General features: G+C 44.6%; 1 protein-coding gene across 1 annotated transcript; it reads left to right on the forward strand.

The window, feature by feature from the left end:
- Window positions 1-4,420: 4,420 nt before the first annotated feature.
- Window positions 4,421-16,905, forward strand: fhdc1 (FH2 domain containing 1; the record flags this gene model as incomplete). The annotated part of the gene is made up of 11 exons (XM_079278514.1): window positions 4,421-4,894; window positions 8,278-8,339; window positions 9,936-10,038; window positions 10,192-10,277; window positions 11,113-11,213; window positions 12,383-12,453; window positions 12,612-12,719; window positions 13,312-13,382; window positions 14,164-14,281; window positions 14,406-14,570; window positions 14,770-16,905. 11 exons carry the CDS (start codon window positions 4,421-4,423, stop codon window positions 16,903-16,905), a joined length of 3,495 nt encoding a protein of 1,164 aa, XP_079134640.1.
- Window positions 16,906-22,816: the final 5,911 nt, after the last annotated feature.

A 22,816-nucleotide genomic window follows, 5' to 3' on the forward strand; every position in this document is an offset into this window, starting at 1 on the left:
ACAACCAGTGGCACGAGGAGTGACCTGCAGTTCACCAGATATTTGATATTTAGTGGGTTACTTAAGCACATTATTTTACACAGAAGCCGTGTCCACTTTATTTGACCGAGGTACATCGTGTCTGAGGAAGAGGCCGGGAGCCAAATGTGATTTATGGAACAGACCAGATTTATATGGCTTGAATACATTAGTGCTGTAGTCTGTCACCTTCTGAATGGTGAACTGCAGTCGCTCTGCTGTTGCCTAGAACCGCTGTACTGTAAACGTTTGGCTCTGTTTGCTACACGCGCCTCAAAGGTGTCATTTCATATCCTCTGTGTGTGAAAAGAGCATTTTTGGCAGCACGGTCCTTTTGTCTTTGGTATCTGAGCAGTAGTGTGTGTGTGTGTGTGTGTGTGTGTGTGTGTGTGTGTGTGTGTGTGTGTGTGTGTGTGTGTGTGTGTGTGTGTGTGTGTTTTGTTGCTGAGAATATGCTCCACTCTCTCTCTCTCTCTATTGTGTGTCCTCTCTATTGTAAACAAGACATGGAAATCAGAGAGATAAGCCAGCGCTGTGAAGAAGAGCTGCAACGATTCATCCATTAGTTGTCAACTATTAAATTAAAAAAACTCACGAGTCTCTTACTCCAGTGTCTTAAATGTGAATATTTTCTATTATATTTCCTTTTTAAACTGAACATCTTTGAATTTTGGACAAAAGAAGACAATTGAGAATGTCATCTTGGGCACTGAAACACATCTCAGTGCCACTAAAGACCCGTTACTGGCTTCCCCCCCCCCCCCCCCCTCGCCACCGTTTGGACAAGTAGAGATCAAAAACAAACAGGTCTGACAGCGACATCCCACTGAGCCCCACACAAAACGCCTCTCTGCTAACGAGCGTTCCCATGGTAATGTTGATGGAGCACGACTGGGCAAATTCCTACCGAACGCACCTCTTCGCCCCTCCGGGGTCAGTGAAAGACCTCGGCTCTGCGGGGTGTTCACTGACCCTCGGCAAAGTGAACTGGAAGTCAGCAGCAGGGGATTATTAGAGCAGCCGGTGGCTCCCTTGACCCTCAGCATTACAGAGTTGTGAGTGAGAGCGGATTTTATTTGTTTTGGACCAGGTGGCTCCCTGGAAGCTTGTTGACAGTTACCTCCGGTTTAAAATCACTTTTTCAGAATGGAGTTTTTTTATAGAACAAGAAAAGGAAAATAATCCGGCAGGCAGTCAGAGGTCTCTGTGCGTCACTTTTTGTTTATTATGAAACTAAAGACAGGTGACAAAGGAAAGTACGGGACTGAAGTGGATTTGGCATCTTCTCTCAGTCTCTAGCCTGGACGCCATTCTTTCAAAAATATATTTGCTCACTAGGTGCTTTTGGACAAGTCCACCCAAAATCTCACCTGGGTGGATTAAGATCTGGTGACTCCAAAGGCTATTGCATCATTTTCATACTCCTCAACCTATTCATTAGCTGATATGCAGATTATTCATCTGCAAACAATTTGAAATAATTTGGTTTCAACCTCAAAAATGTAGACAACACGAGACAAACAGCAATAGAAAGGGCCCCTAACCAGACACAATAAGTCTCCTGGCTCGTCTTGGGTCCTGGGTTTGGTCTCAGTCAGTGTACCCGACAGAACCTCTACCTCGGATTTGTCTTTGATTCCTTGAGACCACTGCTGTCCATTTCTACATTAATGTTACCTTTGACCCGCCGATCTGGGCTTATCTCTTGTCGCTAATGAAGACTGATGGGGAAAGCCTCGGGGTCGACGACAGGTGGGCCTTCAGCCCCACAATCTATGTTCATTCACGGCAGCAGGTGGATGTGGGGAATCCGGACTCACTGACTGCTTCTCGCTCCCTCAGGGCTTCTCTGTATAGAGTTACTGACAGGTGTGTTTCCTCTGTAAATCATTTTAGGCAAAGGATGTCAGGTACAGCCTTGTTGGTTGGTTGAAATATAATTATATTAATTGTGAAATACCACAAATCCATCACTGTCACGCAGCTGATTTCTTTAGAGAGGCAGGATTAATGTACCTGGAGCCTGAGCACGAAAGCGCTGCATTGAATGAGTCCTTTCACCCGGAGATGAGTTAGCATTTGTGCACGTCTATGGCACGTTTATGGTTAAGTGCTGGACTAGTTCTTGGCCAGCCGCAGTGACTTCGGAGTCTCAAGACTTTGATTTATTGTACTGATTATTTAAACAACATAAAACATGTTAGTAAACTAGTTATTTTACTGTTTCACCCAGTTTCTAGCATGCTAAATTAAGCAAATCTAAGCTAACCACCCCCTAGCTGTAGCTTTCTATTTAGTGTGTGTGTGTGAGAGTGTTAGCGAATACATTTATTCCTTAAAATGTCAAACTATTCCTCTGTTAAAGCAGCTGAGAGGACCAGAATAATGAGGAAAAGGGTAACAAAAGTGACGGGACAGATTAACTCGTTGTTCCTTAGTTCTCCATAGCATCTCTTAGATGTAGCCACGTTTTTTAACACCACAGAAGAAGAAGATGACTCAGTGTGAGGTCAGATGTTCTCACACAGTCTTATGAATTAGACACGAGCGACGGTGTGGTCCAGCTCTGAGGACGGGACAGCTGAGTGTGCAGGCTGATCTTGGCAACATGAGGCCATATGTGATGTCTGCTTTCTTAATTATTCATCTTCCCTGGGTATCAGGTGGAAAAGGCTGCTAACGAATCGGAGGTTCCTACTAAGATATTATCACGTTTTATAAGATGATACTTGATTCTAGAAACCACAAAGTGGCCATGCAGTGTTTTGTACCAATTATTTATTTATTTTTCATCTAAACGCATCCCAAAGACAGAAAATTACCAAATTATTTCTGTTAACCTGCTGACAGCAATTATCGCCCCATCCACCACCATGCCTTTGATTTATCTCCTGTTTTTTTTTGGTCAGAAGCACGACTCATCTCTTTGTTTAGGCCAAGAAGAGTATCCGATCACTGTAAGTGAGTGATGTGTGGTCCTCCTGAAACAGAATCAGTTTCCCTCCAACCGAGAGCTACAGGGCAACCGTTGACAAAGACAGAGAGAGAGGGAGGGGAAGTACTTCCTTTCCTTTTGTTCTGTGAGGTTGAAGACTGGTTGTGTTCTCCCATTGTCCTTTACCACATTATCAATAACCAGTTAAATAGATTATCCTCTGGTGTTTTTGAAAAACTGTTCTAGTTCTAGAAAAAGTTTGAATGACTCACATTGTAGAGGTTTTAATCTTCTAATAGTGTGCAGTTTACAGATTAAGCTGTGCTATCGTTTGTTGGCCTGGTACCAAGACGTAAATGTCCTTTTCAGTTGCTTCGGAGGGATTTGCTGTCACATTCTTTTCAAGGGTGACCTTGCAGGGCAATCTGACAAAGTTCGACTCAATTTCAACTTTTTTTTCTGGTGCTTTTTTTCTGGTATCTCTCTCAGTGGCCCGCTACATGAGAACTCCTGTAATGATATTTTTTTTTACATAGTATATACTTACTTAGTATAGAACTTTGTTGAACTTCACCGTGTCTCTGTTGTGTAAAAGAAGAATTCTCCCTTGCCTGTGCACAAAGATAACTAACTGTGTTGTGTGAGAATGTTCCAGCACCATGGCCTTCGGGCCGCTTGTTTTGGTTGCTGGCCGTTTGTTTTTCATTGTTGTTCCTATCAGTCTGAGACCAAAATGTCTGTAACATTGGCCATCAGCCCCCATCTTTGCTCTGTTGTGATAATTGAACACAATAAAGAACCTCTGCTTTTTGGTATTCTTTATTTCAGCATCAAAAGAGTCACACAAAGCGGGTACAACATTTTGTCCACCACACTCCTTAAGAATGAAAATGATACCAAACTGTGTAACAGAAGCTAAGCTGTGGGTGTAATGTCTCTTGACCATTACACACCCGAGAGCCCGACTTCAAAGCCCTTCAAAAATAGGAAAAAATAGGATTTGCCATTTCCCTCATTGTGAGCCCCTTTGACTGGGTACCCCTTCTCTTTTGATCTGTCTCACCCCTTCATTTCCCCCAAATTTCAGATTGTCCATGACAACACGCATGACTACCTCTGTATAATCCTGTCCTATGCTGTTCCTTTTTTTTTTTTTTAGCTTTCGTAGCTCCATGGCCATCGCCGCTGCCGCCCGCCCTCTCCCTCTGGGAGGTAACCTTCAAAGGCTCTGCTCAGCACGATGGATGACCAGCTGAGTGATGGACATGGACAGAATCAAAGGATGTGCTCCCTTCATGGTGACCAGATGAAGGGACATCTACCTTCTTCCGGCAGTGAGGGGACATACACTGCAGCATTTTTATGTTCTTCAGAGCAAATTGACGCAGTTAAAAGGAAATCTTTTGGAAATAATTTTTTTTTTTTAAAGAGGAACCACAGCTCATATGCTGACTGCTTCTCCCTGTGATGCTTGTTATGAGTTGTCCATCCGCAACCGATGAGCCGGAGAGCTGCAGCAGCGAGGGTAGCAGCTGCACCACTTCCTCCATCACCACCTCTGACCCCTCCTCTATGTCTGGACACACTCGCACCTCCCTACCTTCCGCCGGCGATGCCCCTCACACCTCTAAGCACGAAGCTCCCCCACCTCCTCCCCTTCCGCCCCCACCCCCCACTTTCACCAACCACAACGCACGGAAGAAGCGCCGCGTCCGCAGCTTCTTCTGGAAGCCGATACCGGAGGAGAAGGTGCGCGGGAAGCCCAACATCTGGACGATGGCGGTGCGGCAGCAGCAGTATCAGATCGATGTTCGCTCTGTGGAGGAGCTGTTCGGGCAGCAGGAGGACACGGCGACAGGCGCACGTGGGGGGACGCCGGCCTCTGGAACCTCAACCCGTGGCTCCAGGACTCGCTCCTTCAAGGAGAGCAGCAAGGATGAGGTGAGTGTGCCGACACCAGCAACGCTGAAAAGACATTCATGACCAAAGACGACAGGTGACGGTGGAGTTAAGAGTGCTGACAGTGATAATACATCAATCCTCTTAGAATTAAAGTGGCCCATGTCTGGTAAATAATTCCCTGGATTTACTTCAGACCAATAAGATTACGACACAAGTGCCCTTATTTGTGATGTGTGACAACGTTTTCACAAGTTCTTTTTACTTGCTTAACTCGTTTTTATATTATTTTCTTCTAATTAAAAAAAAACTCAGTAAACTGAGAAGAAATCAGTCACAGTCAGGCCTGAATCTCTCCTGATGAAGGTCTGCCAACTGAAATGCTCTAAAATGTGTCACGGACAATATTCGATTATTGTTGATTCGTAGAAATATGGAGTCCTAATGCCTACAAACTCTTACCATTATTTTTGCAAACATGTGCATAACATGCTGGTTACCTCTGGTCCTGAACTGACAGGATCAGAAAGTCCCAGATTCATAGCCATACATACAGTACAAAACTCTACCCTGCTCCCACTGTATTAAGATATCCCTGCAGGGACACGTTAGGCAACAGTGCTCAGTTACAGCTTTTCTTTGAGTGTAAGGAACGATTGTGTTCATAAACAACAAAAGTATGCTTGCGTCATATTGGACTCCTGTAAAGTAACATGTGAACTGTAATTTAATAAGAGCGTGAGGCGAAGGGAGACCCATGTCTCAGAATAACTGGCCTCTGTGTCCTCACAATGATCTGGCTGCAGCTGGTCTAAGTGAGCAGTTTGCAGGGAAAAGTTGTTTCTAAACACTCCTCTGGGAGATTGAGATAATGCACAAAGAAGCATACTGTATCTCCAGGTGCTACTCTTTGTGTAATGTTTTTTATCAGACCTTACATTGCTGTCACAGTCACAAGGGAAGTAGATCCATATTCATTATATTAGAGCTGCAAACAGTTTCACTCACAAGTAATCAATTATTGATTGTTCAGTCTATGAAATGTGACAAACACTGTCACACATTTTGCCAACAGTCCAAAACTTGAAGATATTAAATTTGTAATTATCTCACAGAGAAAAGCAGCAAGTCTTCACACGGGAAAAGACTGAACCAGAAACTATTGTTTGAAAAATGTCTTCAAAATTGAATTGTTTATTATCGTTTATGTACATACAACATAACAGTTCAAATTGTCGGCAATTATTTACTGTCAATCAACTAATCATTTCAGCTCAATATTACATATCTTTAGGTTGACGTTAATTATTCTTCTTCACTCATCTTCCTCCTCCTCACCTGTACATCATATTTCATTCAAACCACAAAAGTGTTATGATGTGTTCATGGACCCGAATGCAGACTCAGACAGCAGAGTTCTATTTCAAAAGCACGATAATTTATTTCTCTCAGTCAAGGGAAAAGACAGGAAATGGACAAACTCAATAGGAGGCGTCTTCACGCCTCCGCCCGGTTCCAAGCCGGAAAGTGGCTAATCCTGCTGAGCGGCCGACGAAGCCGACAGGAAAACTGTCAAACGTCAGTACGGAGGCGCGTCCTCGCGCTCCGCTCGGATCTTAGCCGGGAAGTGGCCGGTCCGCGTCCGCGGCTGGCAGGCAGGCTGGATCGTCTGTGTGACACCCGAGGCTCGACACAGGAACGCCAAGACTACACAGTTGATCTGCGAGGAACTAACTGGAAGGCTTCTTCGTACCGGTGAAAACCCGAGGCTCGACACTGTACGGCAGGCAAGTTGAAAAAACAAAATGCATCGTTAGCAGCGGATCTTCAGAGAGTGAACAAATGGAATTCTCACGGGTCGAAATACCAAGTAGGTCAACGGACGGACTGACAACTGGGATGAGAGTGACAGGAGTATTTATGTCAGCTGGAGGCGATCACAGGAGATGAGGCACAGCTGTGCCTACGGAGAGAGGCGCGGCAGTGGGCGGGACTCGTAGGAGGACCCTACTGAGGGAAATACAGCAGAGTTGGACACAAATCCTCACAGTACCCCCCCCCCCCCTCAACGGGAGCCTCCCGGCGAACCGCCAGGCTTATCGGGGTGCAGGCGATGGTATGTGCGGAGTGGCTCTGGATCCATAATCCGGGAGCGAGGAACCCAGCATCGTTCCTCCACACCATACCCCACCCAATCAACAAGGTATTGGTAACCCCTACCTCGTCGGCGGACATCCAGGAGACGGTCGACTGTGTAAACCGGACCGCCTTCGATGAGTCGGGGGGGTGGAGGGGGTTCGGCCGGAGGGTTCAGAGGACTGGAGTGAACGGGTTTGAGAAGAGACACATGGAAAACAGGGTGGATCCTCATGGATTGCGGGAGCTTGAGCTTGACCGTGACCGGGTTGATAACTGAGACAATGGGGAACGGGCCAATGAATCTGGGAGAGAGCTTTTTGGATTCAGTGCATAGGGGTATGTCCTTGGTGGAAAGCCAGACCTGTTGGCCGGGGAAGATAGGTGGGGGCGGGTGTGCGGCGGCGATCAGCCAGACGCTTGTTTTGTTCAGAAGAACGAAGTAGGGCGGCACGAGTCTCTCTCCAGACTCTTCTGCATCGGCGATGGTTGATTTGGACTGACGGGACGGAAATCTCGACCTCTTGGCTGGGTAGAAGGGGAGGTTGGTAGCCAATGGAGGCCTCGAAGGGGGAGATACCTGTTGCCGTGGAGGTATGGCTGTTGTGTGCGTACTCTATCCAGGCCAAGTGACGACTCCAGGAAGATGGATTTGACGCCGCTACACACCGGAGCATGGCTTCTAGCTCCTGGTTCAGCCTCTCGGTCTGCCCATTGGTCTGGGGGTGAAAGCCAGAGGAGAGGCTAGCAGTATGCACAGAGGCTGCGGCGGAACGCCTTCCAAACTTGGGAGGAGAACTGAGGACCCCGATCAGAAACAATATCCATAGGGATGCCATGGAGTCTAAAGACATGTTGAACCAACAAGTCTGCGGTCTCGTGGGCCGATGGGAGCTTGGGAAGGGGCTGTGCCTACGGAGAGAGGCGCGGGACTCGTAGGAGGACCCTACTGAGGGAAATACAGCAGAGTTAGACACAAATCCTCACAAAAAGTCTCTAATTACTATTTAAAAACCCTAATTATGTCTTGTGAGGGAGCCTTTTTTAAGAATGTACATACTGTACTGTCACCTGTTGCCATTGTTGATGAAGGAGGCGAGAACCAAGTGTCCCATAGTGTGACTATGGGTGGTGGTGGTGGGGGGGGGGGGTGTACTCCAGGTAACACAAGCAACAACAATCAGGAGTAGTTAAAAGAATGTAGGGGTGTGGGTTCATATGTGTGTTTCATTGGGTGTTTGACCACAACTACAGCACATTCATGAATCACTTCTCTCATTTGTTTTCAGATCAGCATCCTTGACTCCAAGAGGGGGATGAATGTGGGAATTTTCCTGAAGCAGTTCAAGAAGTAAGTCTCCCACCTGCTTCACGACCTGACGGAAGAGCTGTTTCCATAGAGCTCAGTGGAGTATTTACAGATTTCAGACAAATTAAAATAAACCCAGCCTTAAACGTCTCAGCAGCTGTGATGCTTGTTATGGATTCTCTCTGGAGTCTAATAAGACTTGTTATTCCCTCACTGGTGTTTTAATGATGGCGGTGGAGAGTGCTTTCCAAAGACTGCTTCGCCTAGCTTTGTGTTATTTCCCGCATGTCCGTTGACGACCATACAGTTGCTGGTTTGTGCGGATCTGAAGAGCAAATATGATAAGTTTGACTTTTGTAAAGTTGACGCATCGATGACTGGAAATAATACTCCAGAAGTCGTATGGGCAGATGTGTCGGATGACAAACTCTTGACTGTGAAAGAGCCAAAACATACTGTCGATCGCTTGTCCTCATTTTATTCATGAATTAATTTTACCTGGTGACTGTCTGAACATTGAAATGTGAGTGCGCTTTATCAATTTGATGGGAAATGCCACTGTTCTGTTTCCCCTGTAAGTCAGGTCAATGTTATTTATACAGCCCAATATCACAAATCAGGCTTTACAATCTGTCCAACATACGACACCCTCGCTTAGGATGAGATAAAAAAAAACCTCCCGAAAAACATTAAAGCTAACTTCAATAAAAATTACTTTTGGGCATTTTTGCTCAAAACAGTCACTACATCCAGACAGCAGTACATGCGACTGATAAGCTGTGAAGAAAACCAACCAATCAGAGCCGAGGAGTCTCTTAACGCAGCTGTCAATCACTGATCGTGAACTCCGATCAAACTGTCAAACTCGGCGGCGCTGATCAAATATGAATCACGCTTTTGCCTAAATCTCACATCAAATGTTTTCATAAAGGTATTTTAGTTCTGGAGATCTGGAGATGTGTTTGATCGTTGTGTTTTCTGTCTGTCGTGTGGAGCAGAGAACAAAAAGTGTTTTCGGTGTCTTTTTTTTGCATGGCGGTGTATTTGCATGGCTCCCCACTGTATTTTAATGACATTTGAATGTCAGCCATACTGCACTGAGTCAGGACCTCATCACTGGTAGTGTTTATTTTTTGTAGATCTCTAATATGCATTTATCCTCTTTCCTATATATGTATCCCCTATCCTATCCTATCCTATTAATGCTTTGAGTCAGTTTTCACGATGTCATTTCAAAGTACAGAACTCGTCATATAGCATTTAATACATTGTTCTTATAGCCATTCAGCAGTGTGTTGATTAAGGGGGGGTTTATCGGCAGAAATGGAATACAATATCCATGACTTTTTTAACTAGTGTGCAATCACCTTACTTGAATATTAAATCTTATTCTCTCTTATCAGTTCATAAAAATCAATAATGCAACAATCCCTGTATTTAGGCTAAAAAATAACACACGGCATTGCAACTCTTATGTAGCAACAAAAGAGTTTTCATGCTGTGCCAGTTTGAAAATGTATAGTGTCTATTGTCACTGTCAGTACTTTGGGGGGGATTTGTTTAGTCCCTGTGTAAACACAGAGCACCTGTGCTGTTCATCAGTGAGTTTAATTGAAATAAACGCGAATGTGTTTTCAGGTCCAACCGCTCCATTGTTGAAGACGTACGACGAGGAGAGGGAAAGATCTACGGCGCGGAGCTGCTCAGAGACCTGCTGAAGCTCCTGCCCGACGTCGAGGAGGTTTGTGTTTATGAATGTCTGTGTGGCTTTTCAGCAACTTCTGAACAGTGTGACGCTTTTTTTGAATCAAAAGACCAAACCTGGTGATAACAGACTGTGAATGTAGATGGAAGACAATAGAGCCTGCTGAGCTTCCTCTTTCTCTATCGACAGATCAAGAAACTTCAGGCGTTTAAAGGAGACCCGGACAAGCTGACACTGGTTGATTCCTTTATGTTCCTCTTGATCCAGGTGCCTCGGTAAGTAAGTTGATTTAAATGGTGTGTACATAGTGTCATTCAGTCAAAGGGAGAGTTGACCAAAGAAAAAAGGGGTTCCAGTGTCAGTTTTGGGAGTAAGGATTTGCATTTTGTGGGAACTTTCCAACAAACTTGTTCCTCATTCACATGTGTTCATGCAAAAGTATTGCATTTGTATGCATGCATTTATTTAGCTGGGACAGTGCATTTAAACTGTAATGCACCTGAATTAGCAAAGATAGGCATTCGTAAACTCCTCCCAAAATGTTTAAATTACCTGCAAAGAAGTCTCGCCAAGTTACTTACATTTTTCACATTTAATGTTTTTTTTGTTTTTTTTGCAACAACACATAACATATTAAAGTACAGTTGTAGTCACTACGGGGGTGAATAATTGAGAAGTAATACAATAGTATTAAATGAAGTAACTACTTTTTAAATGAGTCATGAGTATCAAGAGGTGCATCCATCAGCTCCCACTGCCACTTAAAATAAAGTCAGTTTACTTTTATTATTTACTTAGTTTAGTTAATTTGAGAGAAGGAACAGTGCAAATTGATTAATACACATGGTAAAAAAAAAATGCCATGAAAGGCGATTAATTCATCTGTAGTCCCTGGCCACGGTGTTACAAAAGGCTTCCGAAAATACATCCGAGCAAAAACAAAAACAGGGCATGAAGTTTGAAGGTTGGAAAGTCCCAAGGAGATAATGTTCCCTCCTGTTTCCCCATCCATCGTCCTGGAGATGTAACAGTGGAAATAATGGTGAGGCTTCTCTGCAGAAACATAGCCAGTTCCTCAGATCACAGATTTAACGGCTTCGTCTCCGACAGGTTCGAGGTGCGGATCGAGGCCATTGTCCTCCGCGAAGAGTTCGTCCCTTCCTGTGCTGTGATGAGCCGCGAGATCGATGTCGTCCGCGTCGCCACTAAAGGTAATAACACACGGGCTCTGCTGCCGTCTCACACACAAGCACACACACACACAGTCACATGTGCTCAGACAGGTGACCCAGATATTTGAGCTGCTTAACAAGAAGTAGGAATGGGTCACCTGAGATACGGTGATGTGGGGACAGAATGGAAAGACGAGGCTGTGTCATTTTTGTACTGTTGATTTTTTTAATACCTATAAATAATACATAGGGTCTGGGTCTGATCAATCTGTCTCTGACATTTATTTGTTGTGTCTAATTGGTTTGCGTCCTAAATTATTATACTTTAGTTTTTTTACCGATGCCTCTTAGCACTATCTGCTGTAATACTGCTGTAATGACGTACACAGTATGATGTGTTTCTATATGCAGATGTTTAGCAGATGTGTTTACTGTGTTCACCAATTTGAGTTTGTTAGTATGCTAACGGCTAAGGCTGATATGAATGCTATTCATTCTGCAGGTATTTGGTAAAACCAAATTATTGGACCTATTGACCCGGTGATGGCGCTGAATAAAAAGTTACGGGTTCACCGAAGTACAGTCAGTCCTGAAAGGGATGTGAACGTCTGAACTAAATTTCACGACAATCCATCTGATCGTTGTATTTCAGTCTGACCGACGAACATCGCATCCCTTGAGCTACAACAACATGCTTAAAATGCCATGTGTTGTTAAATTTATAATTTACAGTAAAATGACGCACACACACCTTTATTAGTGTTTGTAAACTGACCAGGAAACTGTTAGAAATACAGTGCCTTTTTGTTGCAACCATCCCTTGAGCCGGTGTACTTTTAGCTGAGTCACACTGTCCTGCCGCTCTGTGGTTTATCGGAGTTTTCTTCAACCCTCTTCTACAGTACTGTGACCTTTTCCCTGCAATGCAGAGCCATCAGTTAAACACCGCATGGGACAAATTAAGTTGAACTGTTGTGACACCATTTCATTAAAACTTTCAACGGTATGTACTATTTACCCTTTCTGATGGTCCTAAAAGGTCAGCTGGTCGAAATGACATTAATGTCGTCTTTCTATTATAGTAGGAGTCATTCTTCCTGCTGACAGTCGTTCTGTGTGGAGCTGCTAAAGTGAAGTAGTGTGTGATGGGCTGCTGAGATCTGCTCTGGATGCTCTTTAAGTGAGTTTATATTGATCTCATCATGTAGAGCTGATGAGCTGCGAGGAGCTTCATGCCATCCTGCATCTGGTGCTGCAAGCTGGAAACATCATGAATGCTGTGAGTCCATATATTTCTCAAAATATCAACTTATTCCTTAAAATAAATTTGATCTTTGTCGCAGAGAAGAAATGCAGAATATCACCAGCTTTCTCCTTCAATGTCTTTCTTGCTTGTGTCTCTGTGAGGTCTTTGATTGGTCCTTCTGTGCTTCTCAGGGCGGTTACGCAGGCAACGCTGTGGGCTTCAAGCTGTCATCCCTCCTCTCATTGGCCGACACCAAGGCCAACAAGCCGGGCATGAACCTGCTGCACTTTGTCGCCATGGTTAGTGAAGGCTTCAGTTGTACAATATGACGCACACGATACCTTTTAAGAGATGCACTGTCGTCCGTAACCGAACACGATACGGCAAAGTGGGGCGTCAGAAAATGACCACGTAAACACTTCTCCGACAACAAGTCAACAGACAAGTTCATATTGAAAGTTTCACAACGCTATTGATTGTTGCAGGTTCACTGAGTGGGATGCATTAAGTCAAACCTCTACTCTATATACTTTAATGGAATGAATATCATACCGTCTATTGTGTGAAATGAAAGTAAGGTGAGACACATATTTTAGTCCAATAGTCTCCACCTGTCAGACACAAATAAGTTATTTTGTATGAATCTTTCTCAGCAGTGGTAGATGAGTAAACTGCAGACTGCAGGAGGGCAGGTGGACAGCAGATGGTGACAGGAAACAGACAATCAGAGCCAAGAGAGGCTGGCCAGGCACTTGCATAACCAAACAAAGAGCGGTCCTGCCTTCACAATGCAATGATGCCGAGTCATCATGCTCGGCAACAAATCAGTTTGGATGTAAACTGTGTGATCTGTCTCACTCTCTCTCTCTCTCTCTCTCTCTCTCCACGCAGGAGGCAAAGAAAAAGGACGAGAAGCTGCTCAAGTTTCCAGAGAAACTTCAGGATGTCCAGAGCGCCGCCAGGTAAACTTCAGACTCGGTCGGAAACGTAGCCGTAACAAAAGAGACATTACATGGCATTACATTATTATGACCGTGAAGTTTAGAATATTTTCCCCCAAAGGTTGTTTAATTTCAACAAACTTAATTTGGTTCATGGCATCCTTAAAAAACTGTGGTTAGCTTGCCGCACGACTCGTCCTGCACCGATCACATTTAAAGCAGCTTCATGTACTATTTAATGACACCAGTAACTCCAACGTTTACGACAAGTTCAGACTAATTATATTCTCCATAATACCCTCTCTTTAATGTTTGTACATGCAGTAACCTGAATTTTTAAGTACCTATCGTTCTTTTATGTTTTATTTCTGTGTGGCCAAAAGTCGTACAACCGTTTGATCAAAACCGCAGCTTTAACATTTGTATTTATTGCTGAATTGACAGCAACATCCAGCCTCTTGAAACACGCGGACATGTAGTACTTTGAGAGCCATGTTCAGAAGGCAGTGTGATGCTGGTGGCTGTCGGGCTACGTCAGCTTCACAAGGTCGTCTCTGCGTGGAGGCAGCACAGCTCCTGCACCAGATTACCCCTCCCTCCCTCCCTCAAGATATGTGAACGTTTTTCTCACTGTGGTCATATCTTCACCTTCAACGGATGACATTCTGATCGTGGGTTCAGGAAAGAGTCGTCAACTATTGCCATGCTCGGCAGTATTATAAGGACAATGTGACAATCACCAAAATTGTCTCTCAGCACATTTTCCTGATTTGAATTTCCCTGCTGTAATGTTTTCATGTAGAATCTCAGTGGAAAACATCGAGGTGGAGTTCTCCTCCTCATATGTTCGGATTAAATCCCTGGAGGAGAAAGTTCAAGAAGACCAGGAGCTTCTGCAGCAGCTGGAACCCTTTCTGCAGGTGAAGCAGCAGCAGCAGCAGTATGAAATACTTCATATACACAGCCTGCTGACTCAAGTGCTTTAAATAATGACACCCATAAAAGTGTAATGATAAAACAAAATGCATGTGCCTGATGTCTCAGAGTTCAGCGCGGACGCTGCAGGACCTGAAGAGACGCCGGCTGGATCTGCGTAAAGAGGGGAACGCTCTCATCGACTTCTTTTGTGAGGACAAGGACACCTTTAAGCTGGACGAGTGCTTCCGCATCTTTCAGGACTTCTGCATCAAGTTCAAGAAGGCGGTCAAGGTGAGTTTCAGTGACATGATAATTCTGGATTGGTTTACAGCTTTTTGACGAAAGGAAGCCGGGCTTTGTTTAGTCAAAAGAAAACCAAACTTTTCCACAGCGAAAACTATAATTATGATTAATATATGATGAATATAAAGTAACATCCCTGTCTTCTTGCCCGCCTGTAAACATTTCTCCACGTTCCTCTTTTTCTCAGGACAACACGGACCGTGAGTTAAAGGAAGCGGCCAGACAGCGTCGTCTGCAGGAGTTGGAGGAAAAGCGGTTCGCTTGGTCGGGGGCAGATCAGAGCGGTGGATTTGGCCGGAGCAGCAGCGAGAACGACGTGGAGATGCTCACCAAGGAAGGCCTGCTGGAGTTATTCCAGCAGAGGTCTCAGAGTCCACACAGTCCGCAGGGACGCTCCGCCAGCGCCCGCCGCCACCGTCACACCATGACCTCCATAGCGGACCGAGAACTCCAAGGATACCTGGAGCTATTCGGAGGCTCCGGGACTCCCACTGGCTATTCCAAGTTTAACAGCCTACCTCGGTCGGGCCGCGCCGTGCAGCGGAGGACGGCCCCCTGGATCTTAGCCCAGGACGACAACCGCGAGCTGGACAGCGACAGACAGGCGACGTCTCCGCGTGCTGAAACTGAGCCTATCAGCCCGCTGGCCAGGTTTTCCTCCTCTGGGCTCAATGATAATGAAACATACAACAATAATTACTCATCTGTGTCAGAGGGCAGCGCTCTGCCTCGTCCCTTTTGTGTTTTTCAGAAGTCCTCCCATCTCCCCAACCCAACGATTAGCGGCCACATGAGCGTTAGTGTAGAGACGCACGCTTTAGTTCGAGGTCCTCAAGCTTTCGACCTACCTAGTCCAAACAACAATAGTAATCCTACGCACTTCGTCAACCAGGGGGATGTCGTGGTGACTGATTTGGAAAAGGACAGACGGTCCCTTCCTGTAAATCTGGACATCCTCCTCCATGATAGCGTTTTAGAAAGAGGAGCAGATCCCATGGTGGCCTGGGGAGGGAAAATATATCCTCCCACACAGGCTGGCGTCTCTCCTGAGAGAGAAGAAGAGGACAACAGCACATTTTCATCAACAACCTGCGATACACCCCTCCCACTAGATCCACCTGTATCCAATAAGAAACCAACGGTTTATATACTAGACTGCACAGAAACGGACTGCTCTGTCACCTCTGATTACTCTGAGGTTGAAAGCTCGTCTCTAACGAAAGAAGGACTTCATTTCAGAACGACTGGCCGCAGGAGGACCGATCCGGAGAGCCAGTCCATGTCGCCCAACGACCAGTCCGTCTCAACCAACGAGCTTTCGGCGCCCAAATCTGTGGACGCAGCATCCATGACCCCGTCTGCTACCACAGAAGAGTGGGACACGGAAAGCTGTGACACGGCTGAGGGGAAACAAGGAGCGGATAAAGATGCGCAGAGGAGCAGCAGGAAACCAGCGCATACAAAGAGCAGAGCCAACCAAGCGCTGAAGAGCAGCGGAGGTCACGTTGTGCGAACGCTGACCAGCAGCGAGACCCAGGGCATGAGGAAAGTTGTGCCCATCAGCAAGCTCACAAGGACGGGCGACAGCAAGGCAGCAGAGAGACCTTTGGCGCATGACAGTGGAGGGGCGCGCCGGCCTCTCCGTGACCAGAGCACCCCAGCGAGGGGAAGGAGCGAGAGGACCACAAGACCTCCTCGCCACTCCAGTCTGCCTCCGGATGAGTCGAAAGATCAGAGGGGACGCAGCATCACAGGTGGCGTTTCGAGATGGGCACGCGATTCGATTCCGAGAAAGGCGTCCATCCACAAGCCGAGCGCCAAACCCCTGAGGAACATCCCCAAGCCTGCGCCCGAGGAGAAGATGTGCCGCTCCACCATGAGAGCGCTGGCCCAAGCTCAGGCTCAGGGGGGAGCGTCCTCCGAGAACAGCAGCTGTCCCACGCTCAGCTCAAAGAACGCATCCGACGTCCCCGGCTTCGCCCGCAACACCGTGGCTTCGACCTCCAGGACCAAGAAGGAGCTGACGGCCCCGGCCGTCCCCTCCACCCCGTCTCGCAGCCCCTCGCTTCCAGGTCGACAAAGCCCGGCGAAGCAGAACAAGTTGGCGGCCACGGTTCCAACCAGCGAGGAGCGGCCGCGAGGGACAAGCCTGCGACGGGTGCAGAGCGTGAAAGCAACCAGTCGCAGCGCCTACCGCAGCGGGACTCCCCCACCGCCTCCAACAAGGGAAGATATTCGTAAGACTAGTAGCATTTCTGAAAAGTCCGTCCATTCTAGAGACCTGGTGACGTTCCGCAGGGGCGCTAAACCAAGCTGGAAATGACGCCAACGTGGTGGAAACAGACCAGAAGAAAGAGACACTGTGATGTCAACTTTTTTGCCGCTCTTCTTCGCCTTCTACGATGCAGACGCATCCTCTCATATCGTGCAGAAGACGGGAATCTGAAAACAAGTTGTAAGCTATTCCCACACTTAAAGGTTCCTCCAGTAGATTCTGTATCTATTGCAAAGAGCAAGATGCAATGAACTGCTCCACATGTTCCTGTTTTGTTGCTGTTGTTTTCACAACTTCCCCTTTTTTAATCAAAGGGGGGGGCATTAACTAAACTGACAAATGGCAAATTGTTGCTTTTACCCAGGAGCCTCTTTGCCTGCTTAGCTGTCTAGTGACCGTATACGCGAGTGTCTGTGATGCTGTTGTCGTTGAACACCACTAACGATACGATGCTGCTAAAATTAGCGCCGACAATTTGAGATTGAAAAGTTTCAGTGTCCGTTTCTTTCAGGGTTACAGGATTTGTTTGTACCTTATCTTGCTGCTGTTACGATGTCTTTTTGTGTCGTTGCGTGCGTCCTCCTGCAGAGAATCGCTTCTGTTCGCTGGTTTGGTTCCTTTGCTTGATACCTCATAAAGATCTCACTGGCCTTGTACCAGCAGAAGAGTTAAGAGTTCGTTCATTTGGCTCTGCATGATGAAGATGTAGATCTGGCTTGAACTGCAATGTCACTTTTTACAAATCCCTGGTATATTAATATTACTACAATATATAAAGTCACAGATTATAAGCCAGCGTATACCGACTGTGGTACTTGTTGTACCTTTTGTACGTAAGCGTCAGTGGTTTGTAAATGTGTTAGAACTCCTCCGTAATATCATGGGGTAGCCGTGCACGTCGGAAACGTTTCCTGTATGCTGAAGGCTAATACACGATCAACGCTAATGCTTTGAGGGAAAAGCAGCGAACGCGTCTGAAGCAACACTGAAATGAGCATCGGTCGTGTGATTATCTGCTGTGAATGTCGTCGTCTCGTATTTTCTCGAGGTCAACTATAACTGGTCACACTTCAAGGTCGCCCCAGTTTTTATCTCTCGTGTGTCTGCATTACATGAGTCACAGAACATCTGCTGTTCTGAAAACAATCAACAACATTTACAGCTGTTTAAAAAGACTCTTATAATCACGTGGAGGAAAATAGAATCCATTTGTTAAAAACACGATAAAAAAACATTTCCTATGCAGGTAGCTGGAAATGACTAAAGAGTAATATTAACACGATATTTTGTATGAAAATAAGGTTATAGATTCGTACAAATTGGGCATGAACGCGTACATTTGCGGAAATGTTTCCCAATCCAAAGATGGTAGCAGGAAATTAAATTTTTGTATTATCCGTTATCTTTGTGCGTATTGATGTTACATCGTATCGTTTTATATTTTCATACAAAATAACTGATTCATGTCTCTCACAGAAACTGTGTTGTTGGACGATATGTTGTCCCAGAAATATTTGCAATAAACGAAATTATTGCCATTTTAAGACCATTTTATGCCACTGATGTAATAAAACTATGCCACAAAAAAGCAACACCCTGTGAACGAGCAATGAGCATTTAATTCTTGAAGGAATTGCAATGTGAAAGATAAATTTAAACATTCCCAATAAATAAAGACACAGATAAAATAAACCCAAAACAATAAATAAAATAGACTCTGGTGTGCGAACACAAATGTGCAATGTCTGCGCTGTGCCCAAGTCTGATAATGATGAAGAACGATTATCATTTCCTGCTCCCTGGATGAGGAATGTACATTATTTATCTTGTAAAGATGTTCAGCTCCATTACTCGTATGTTCTGGTTTGACACGAGAGGCACAAACTGAAGCTGAAATTCAGCCCTGTTGATCATTTCACACCACTTGCCTTTCAAACTGCATTGTGCCATTGCCTCGATGGCAGCAACACTCACAACAGTGCGTCGCCTTAAAGCTTAATGTAGCCGACCCATCACCAGTAGAAACTGTTCCTACATTCCATCGCACGGAGCTGAAGCAGCAACTCCTGTTCCACTTTGTACATAATGTAAAGACATAGTATTTTTCTGACTATCAATATGTTTACATATAGCACCGAAACATGAAGGGTAAAAGACTGAAGTGTGCGAGCGCACAGATGATTTAAAAGGGTCCGAGCATCCGTATCTTTTATGGGAGTGTGTTGACATGCGGCGGATGTCCTCCTGTTCCTTGTGATGCAAATGAAGGTGATGAGCCGATGACACAAAAGGCCCAGTGTGACATGCCACAAGGTCCTGATTCTGCAAAAAAAAACAGTGAAAACTTCCCGTCACAGAATAACATCCTGAAGCCCAAGTAGACATTTTCAAGATGCTTATTTTGCCCAAAGATATGTTCATTTTATTTTTCATTGTGGAAGTAACTTGCTGGTTTTATAAGCACATTTGAGATTTGATGTTGTCAAAATGTACAAGTTTTCTTTCTGCTCTCTGATTCAGCTCTGAAGTAATGACTTTTACTTGGCCTGAAATAAAGACGTCTTTAATTTGGGCATGAAAATTCACCTCGTAAACCATTTAGTTCAACACGATGAAGAGCTTGTAAGTGAAGACTGTGATACCCATTCAAAATATTCTTAAAATCACAAAGATTGTTGAAAAATAATCTACTCTGTTCACAGTTTTATAAACGTTACAAACGATCATTTCAAATCAAGGAAAAATGTGTCTTAAGCATAACTTGTCTCAAGGTTTAATCACTTGAATCAACGTTTGTTTACACTTTTGGATCATTTGCATTCGGCGGTTTACACACACCACCTTATTTTGCAACTTGAACAGCTGTAGAGATGCTGTTCCTCCAACCTGGACACAAATGTCGCTCCTCTGCACTTCTCATAGTCCTCCTTTGTGTATCCCACAATGCCCCCTGCTGCCACCTTTTTAACAGCCCCCCCGAGTTACAATGGCTGCCCTTTTACTTTCCGTCTGACTGGCCTGCAGCAGTAGAGCTGCTGAGGAATTTGAATACGTACTCGCCCTTTTCACCACAGCTTCCTTGTTACTGGATGGTTACTGTGGTAGCAGTCCAAACATCAATTGCCATTGCCCACCGAAGGCCCTGTAAACCTGAAAGGTCAATGGCGTCCGCAAACCTTTGTCATGTGATATTGTTTCACGGCCCTCTACTCAAACCTTTCTGTTATTTCGAGTGAATCTTTTGTAATCGTTACCTGCAGAGCGTCTGATTCTCTAGTCGTATAAACATGTGTCCCCTCCTTTTATCTTTCACCCAATGATTAAATGTGTCTTTTGTTGGCATTCTTTTATCCCCAAGCAAGTCTTTTGTACACTGAAAAGGAATGACGAGTTGTTGTTTTTTACTCTGTGAGGAGAAAGGTTGTCGTGTCCGCTGTAGTCTTCACAGGTAAATACTCCACCGCTCTGCTCGGTCCTTTACGATCTGAAGTGTCACCGTGAAAAAGAAAACACGGATCACTACGATCGCCTCTGATCACCAGAGCTGCACATTGTGACGTCGCTCCTCTGTATCTCTGATGATGACGTCTAAGAAATGAATAAAAATCACATGTTGCTGTGTAAACAGAAAACTGTTTGTTGGTTTTACTTTATCCTGAATGTTGTCTGACTATAGACATGTTTTAACAAACTATAATGGCCTCAAATCACAAGTAGTGTGTGTGTGTGTATGTGTGTATATATAATGAATATGTACAATTTCAATAAATATGTCATTCATTTTCTAGAACAGAGAATAATGCTGGTTATTTTAGGGGAAGTGTTGAACTGTCATCCAGATTATTGTCAACTATGTATACGATTTATTCATAAAAAGGCAATATATTTTGGGGAAATATTTAAAGAAAGTGAATAACAAATGTTGACCCAATTTCAGCCGGTGTTCTCACACACACACACACACACACACACACACACACACACACACACACACACACACACACACACACACTCTGTCCCCTTCTCTCCACATGAGCTTTTGTTTCAGTTGACACTGACAAGGTAATGATGGCAGATGCTAGTTCATCTGTTTTTTTCACGATTAGCATTGATTGTACTTTTTTGTTCACATTTTCTATTTCCTATAGAAATTACAATAATATCGTTATCATTCATTATGTTGGCCATAATAATCCTGTAGCATGAATCTGATATTGTGAGGGACACAAACCAAATGTATGCGGTAGAGTTATTTATAGTAAAACAGGTTCTGACAGCAGAACAGAACAAAACCACTTTGATTATTGAGCCTCGGCCTCTAAACCACCAGGGTGCAGCAGAGTATCTCGACCCGTTAAAGATCCTCGTCCTGTTCTCTTTAGTTTTTAGGTTTTAAAATGCAGTTTTAGCAGCTGCATACTTTGCAATAATATGTAATTTAGTTGTTTTTGGATCCAGTTTTTGACATAAGGCTTTCAATATCCTCATGTTGGACTGAGTGAATGGATAGATGTGACTTTAGCGACATTTGAAGGTTTGATCTGGAGTTTCACACCTTCTAGTTACAGACAAGTTAACCACTTTCAATTACAAAAAAAGTCACTGGCCTTGCAGGACATACCTTTGTCCTTTACATTCTCTCTTGAGCTGGTTCATTCAGCCATGTCGAGGCCAATCTCTTCATTCTGAATGAATAAAATCATCAGATTTTCTCTTCCAGAAGCAGAACTGAAGTTTCCAGAGAGCGAGAGAGAGAGAGAGAGAGATAAAAACAATGAGACTGTAAACTACAACTAGACCAGTGAACCTCAAGGAACACGTGCTTTCTTGACAAGTAGAAATAAATGATTAATATAATGGACAAAAAGCTAGAAATCCAAACATACTGTTGTATGATATGTCTACTGTGTATAAGCTATATGCTAGAGGCATTGACCAGCATGTAATGTACAGCATGAGATGTCAAACGTCTGGTGACTCGGCCTGTTTATCTCCAGATCAAAGTTGCTGTGTGTGAGGGATTATGCTCCTCTCAATCCCTCTTAATCCTGCAGCTCAACCGGACATCTGAGGAGAAGGATCTTTACTTTCACGGGTATTTTCCCTTTTTACACGTCAACCACAACATACATCTGCTTGTTTTTTTGTTTTTTTTCGATGGATAAAAGAGCAGCTCGAGCATGTTCTCCTGCTCGTCAAGTACGGCATGAAGCAGACAAGTGGGATCGGACAACAACGTGGACGGGAGGGAGGCCTCAGCAGCAGCGTCCCGAGGAAGAGTGAGTCGCAACTTCTGTCTGTTTTATGAGCAATTATCACGACAGCAGTTCGTTTCTGAGGGTTTAGAAACTAAAAAGCACGTCTTTTTCTGGTCCCTTTCAAATCCTCCTGCTCTGAACGTATTTGCAACCAAAATACAAAATTGTAAAATGAAATCATGCCCCCTGAAAATGAGGCTCTGACCTTTTACTGCATTTCTTTTTGTAAGCCTGCAATCTTGAGTTCATGTGAGTTCACTCTTCAGAGATGGTTTGCTTTGTAACATCAGGTGACAGTCTCTTCAGAGTTGTACCGCAGTGACCCGTTGATGACCTTAACCCCCCTGTCGCTTTAAAGGACCGAGTGGCCCATCAAATCTCTCTGACCTTTAACAAATGCACGATACACATAAATAAATACATGCCAACATGCTGGGATTTCTTAGACTCAGTCTACTACAGCTACAGGGATTATCAGTGAGAGATCAACAAAAGACCGCAGAGATTAGCAGCCTATTCAAATACGACGGCCTATTTGTAGAGGACTGTGCAGACTGTAACGTTTTAAAAATGTGCTGCTTATGTGCCATATCTTTGGGTTCTGTATTAAGAATTTGAAGATTTTTTGTTGTACACACAATATGATAAACAGCATATAATCAGAATAAGTGTTGGCTTCAGCTCTAATATATTCCACACAT

Source organism: Melanostigma gelatinosum (genome assembly GCF_949748355.1).
Source record: "Melanostigma gelatinosum genome assembly, chromosome: 11".
Lineage (NCBI taxonomy): Eukaryota > Metazoa > Chordata > Actinopteri > Perciformes > Zoarcidae > Melanostigma > Melanostigma gelatinosum.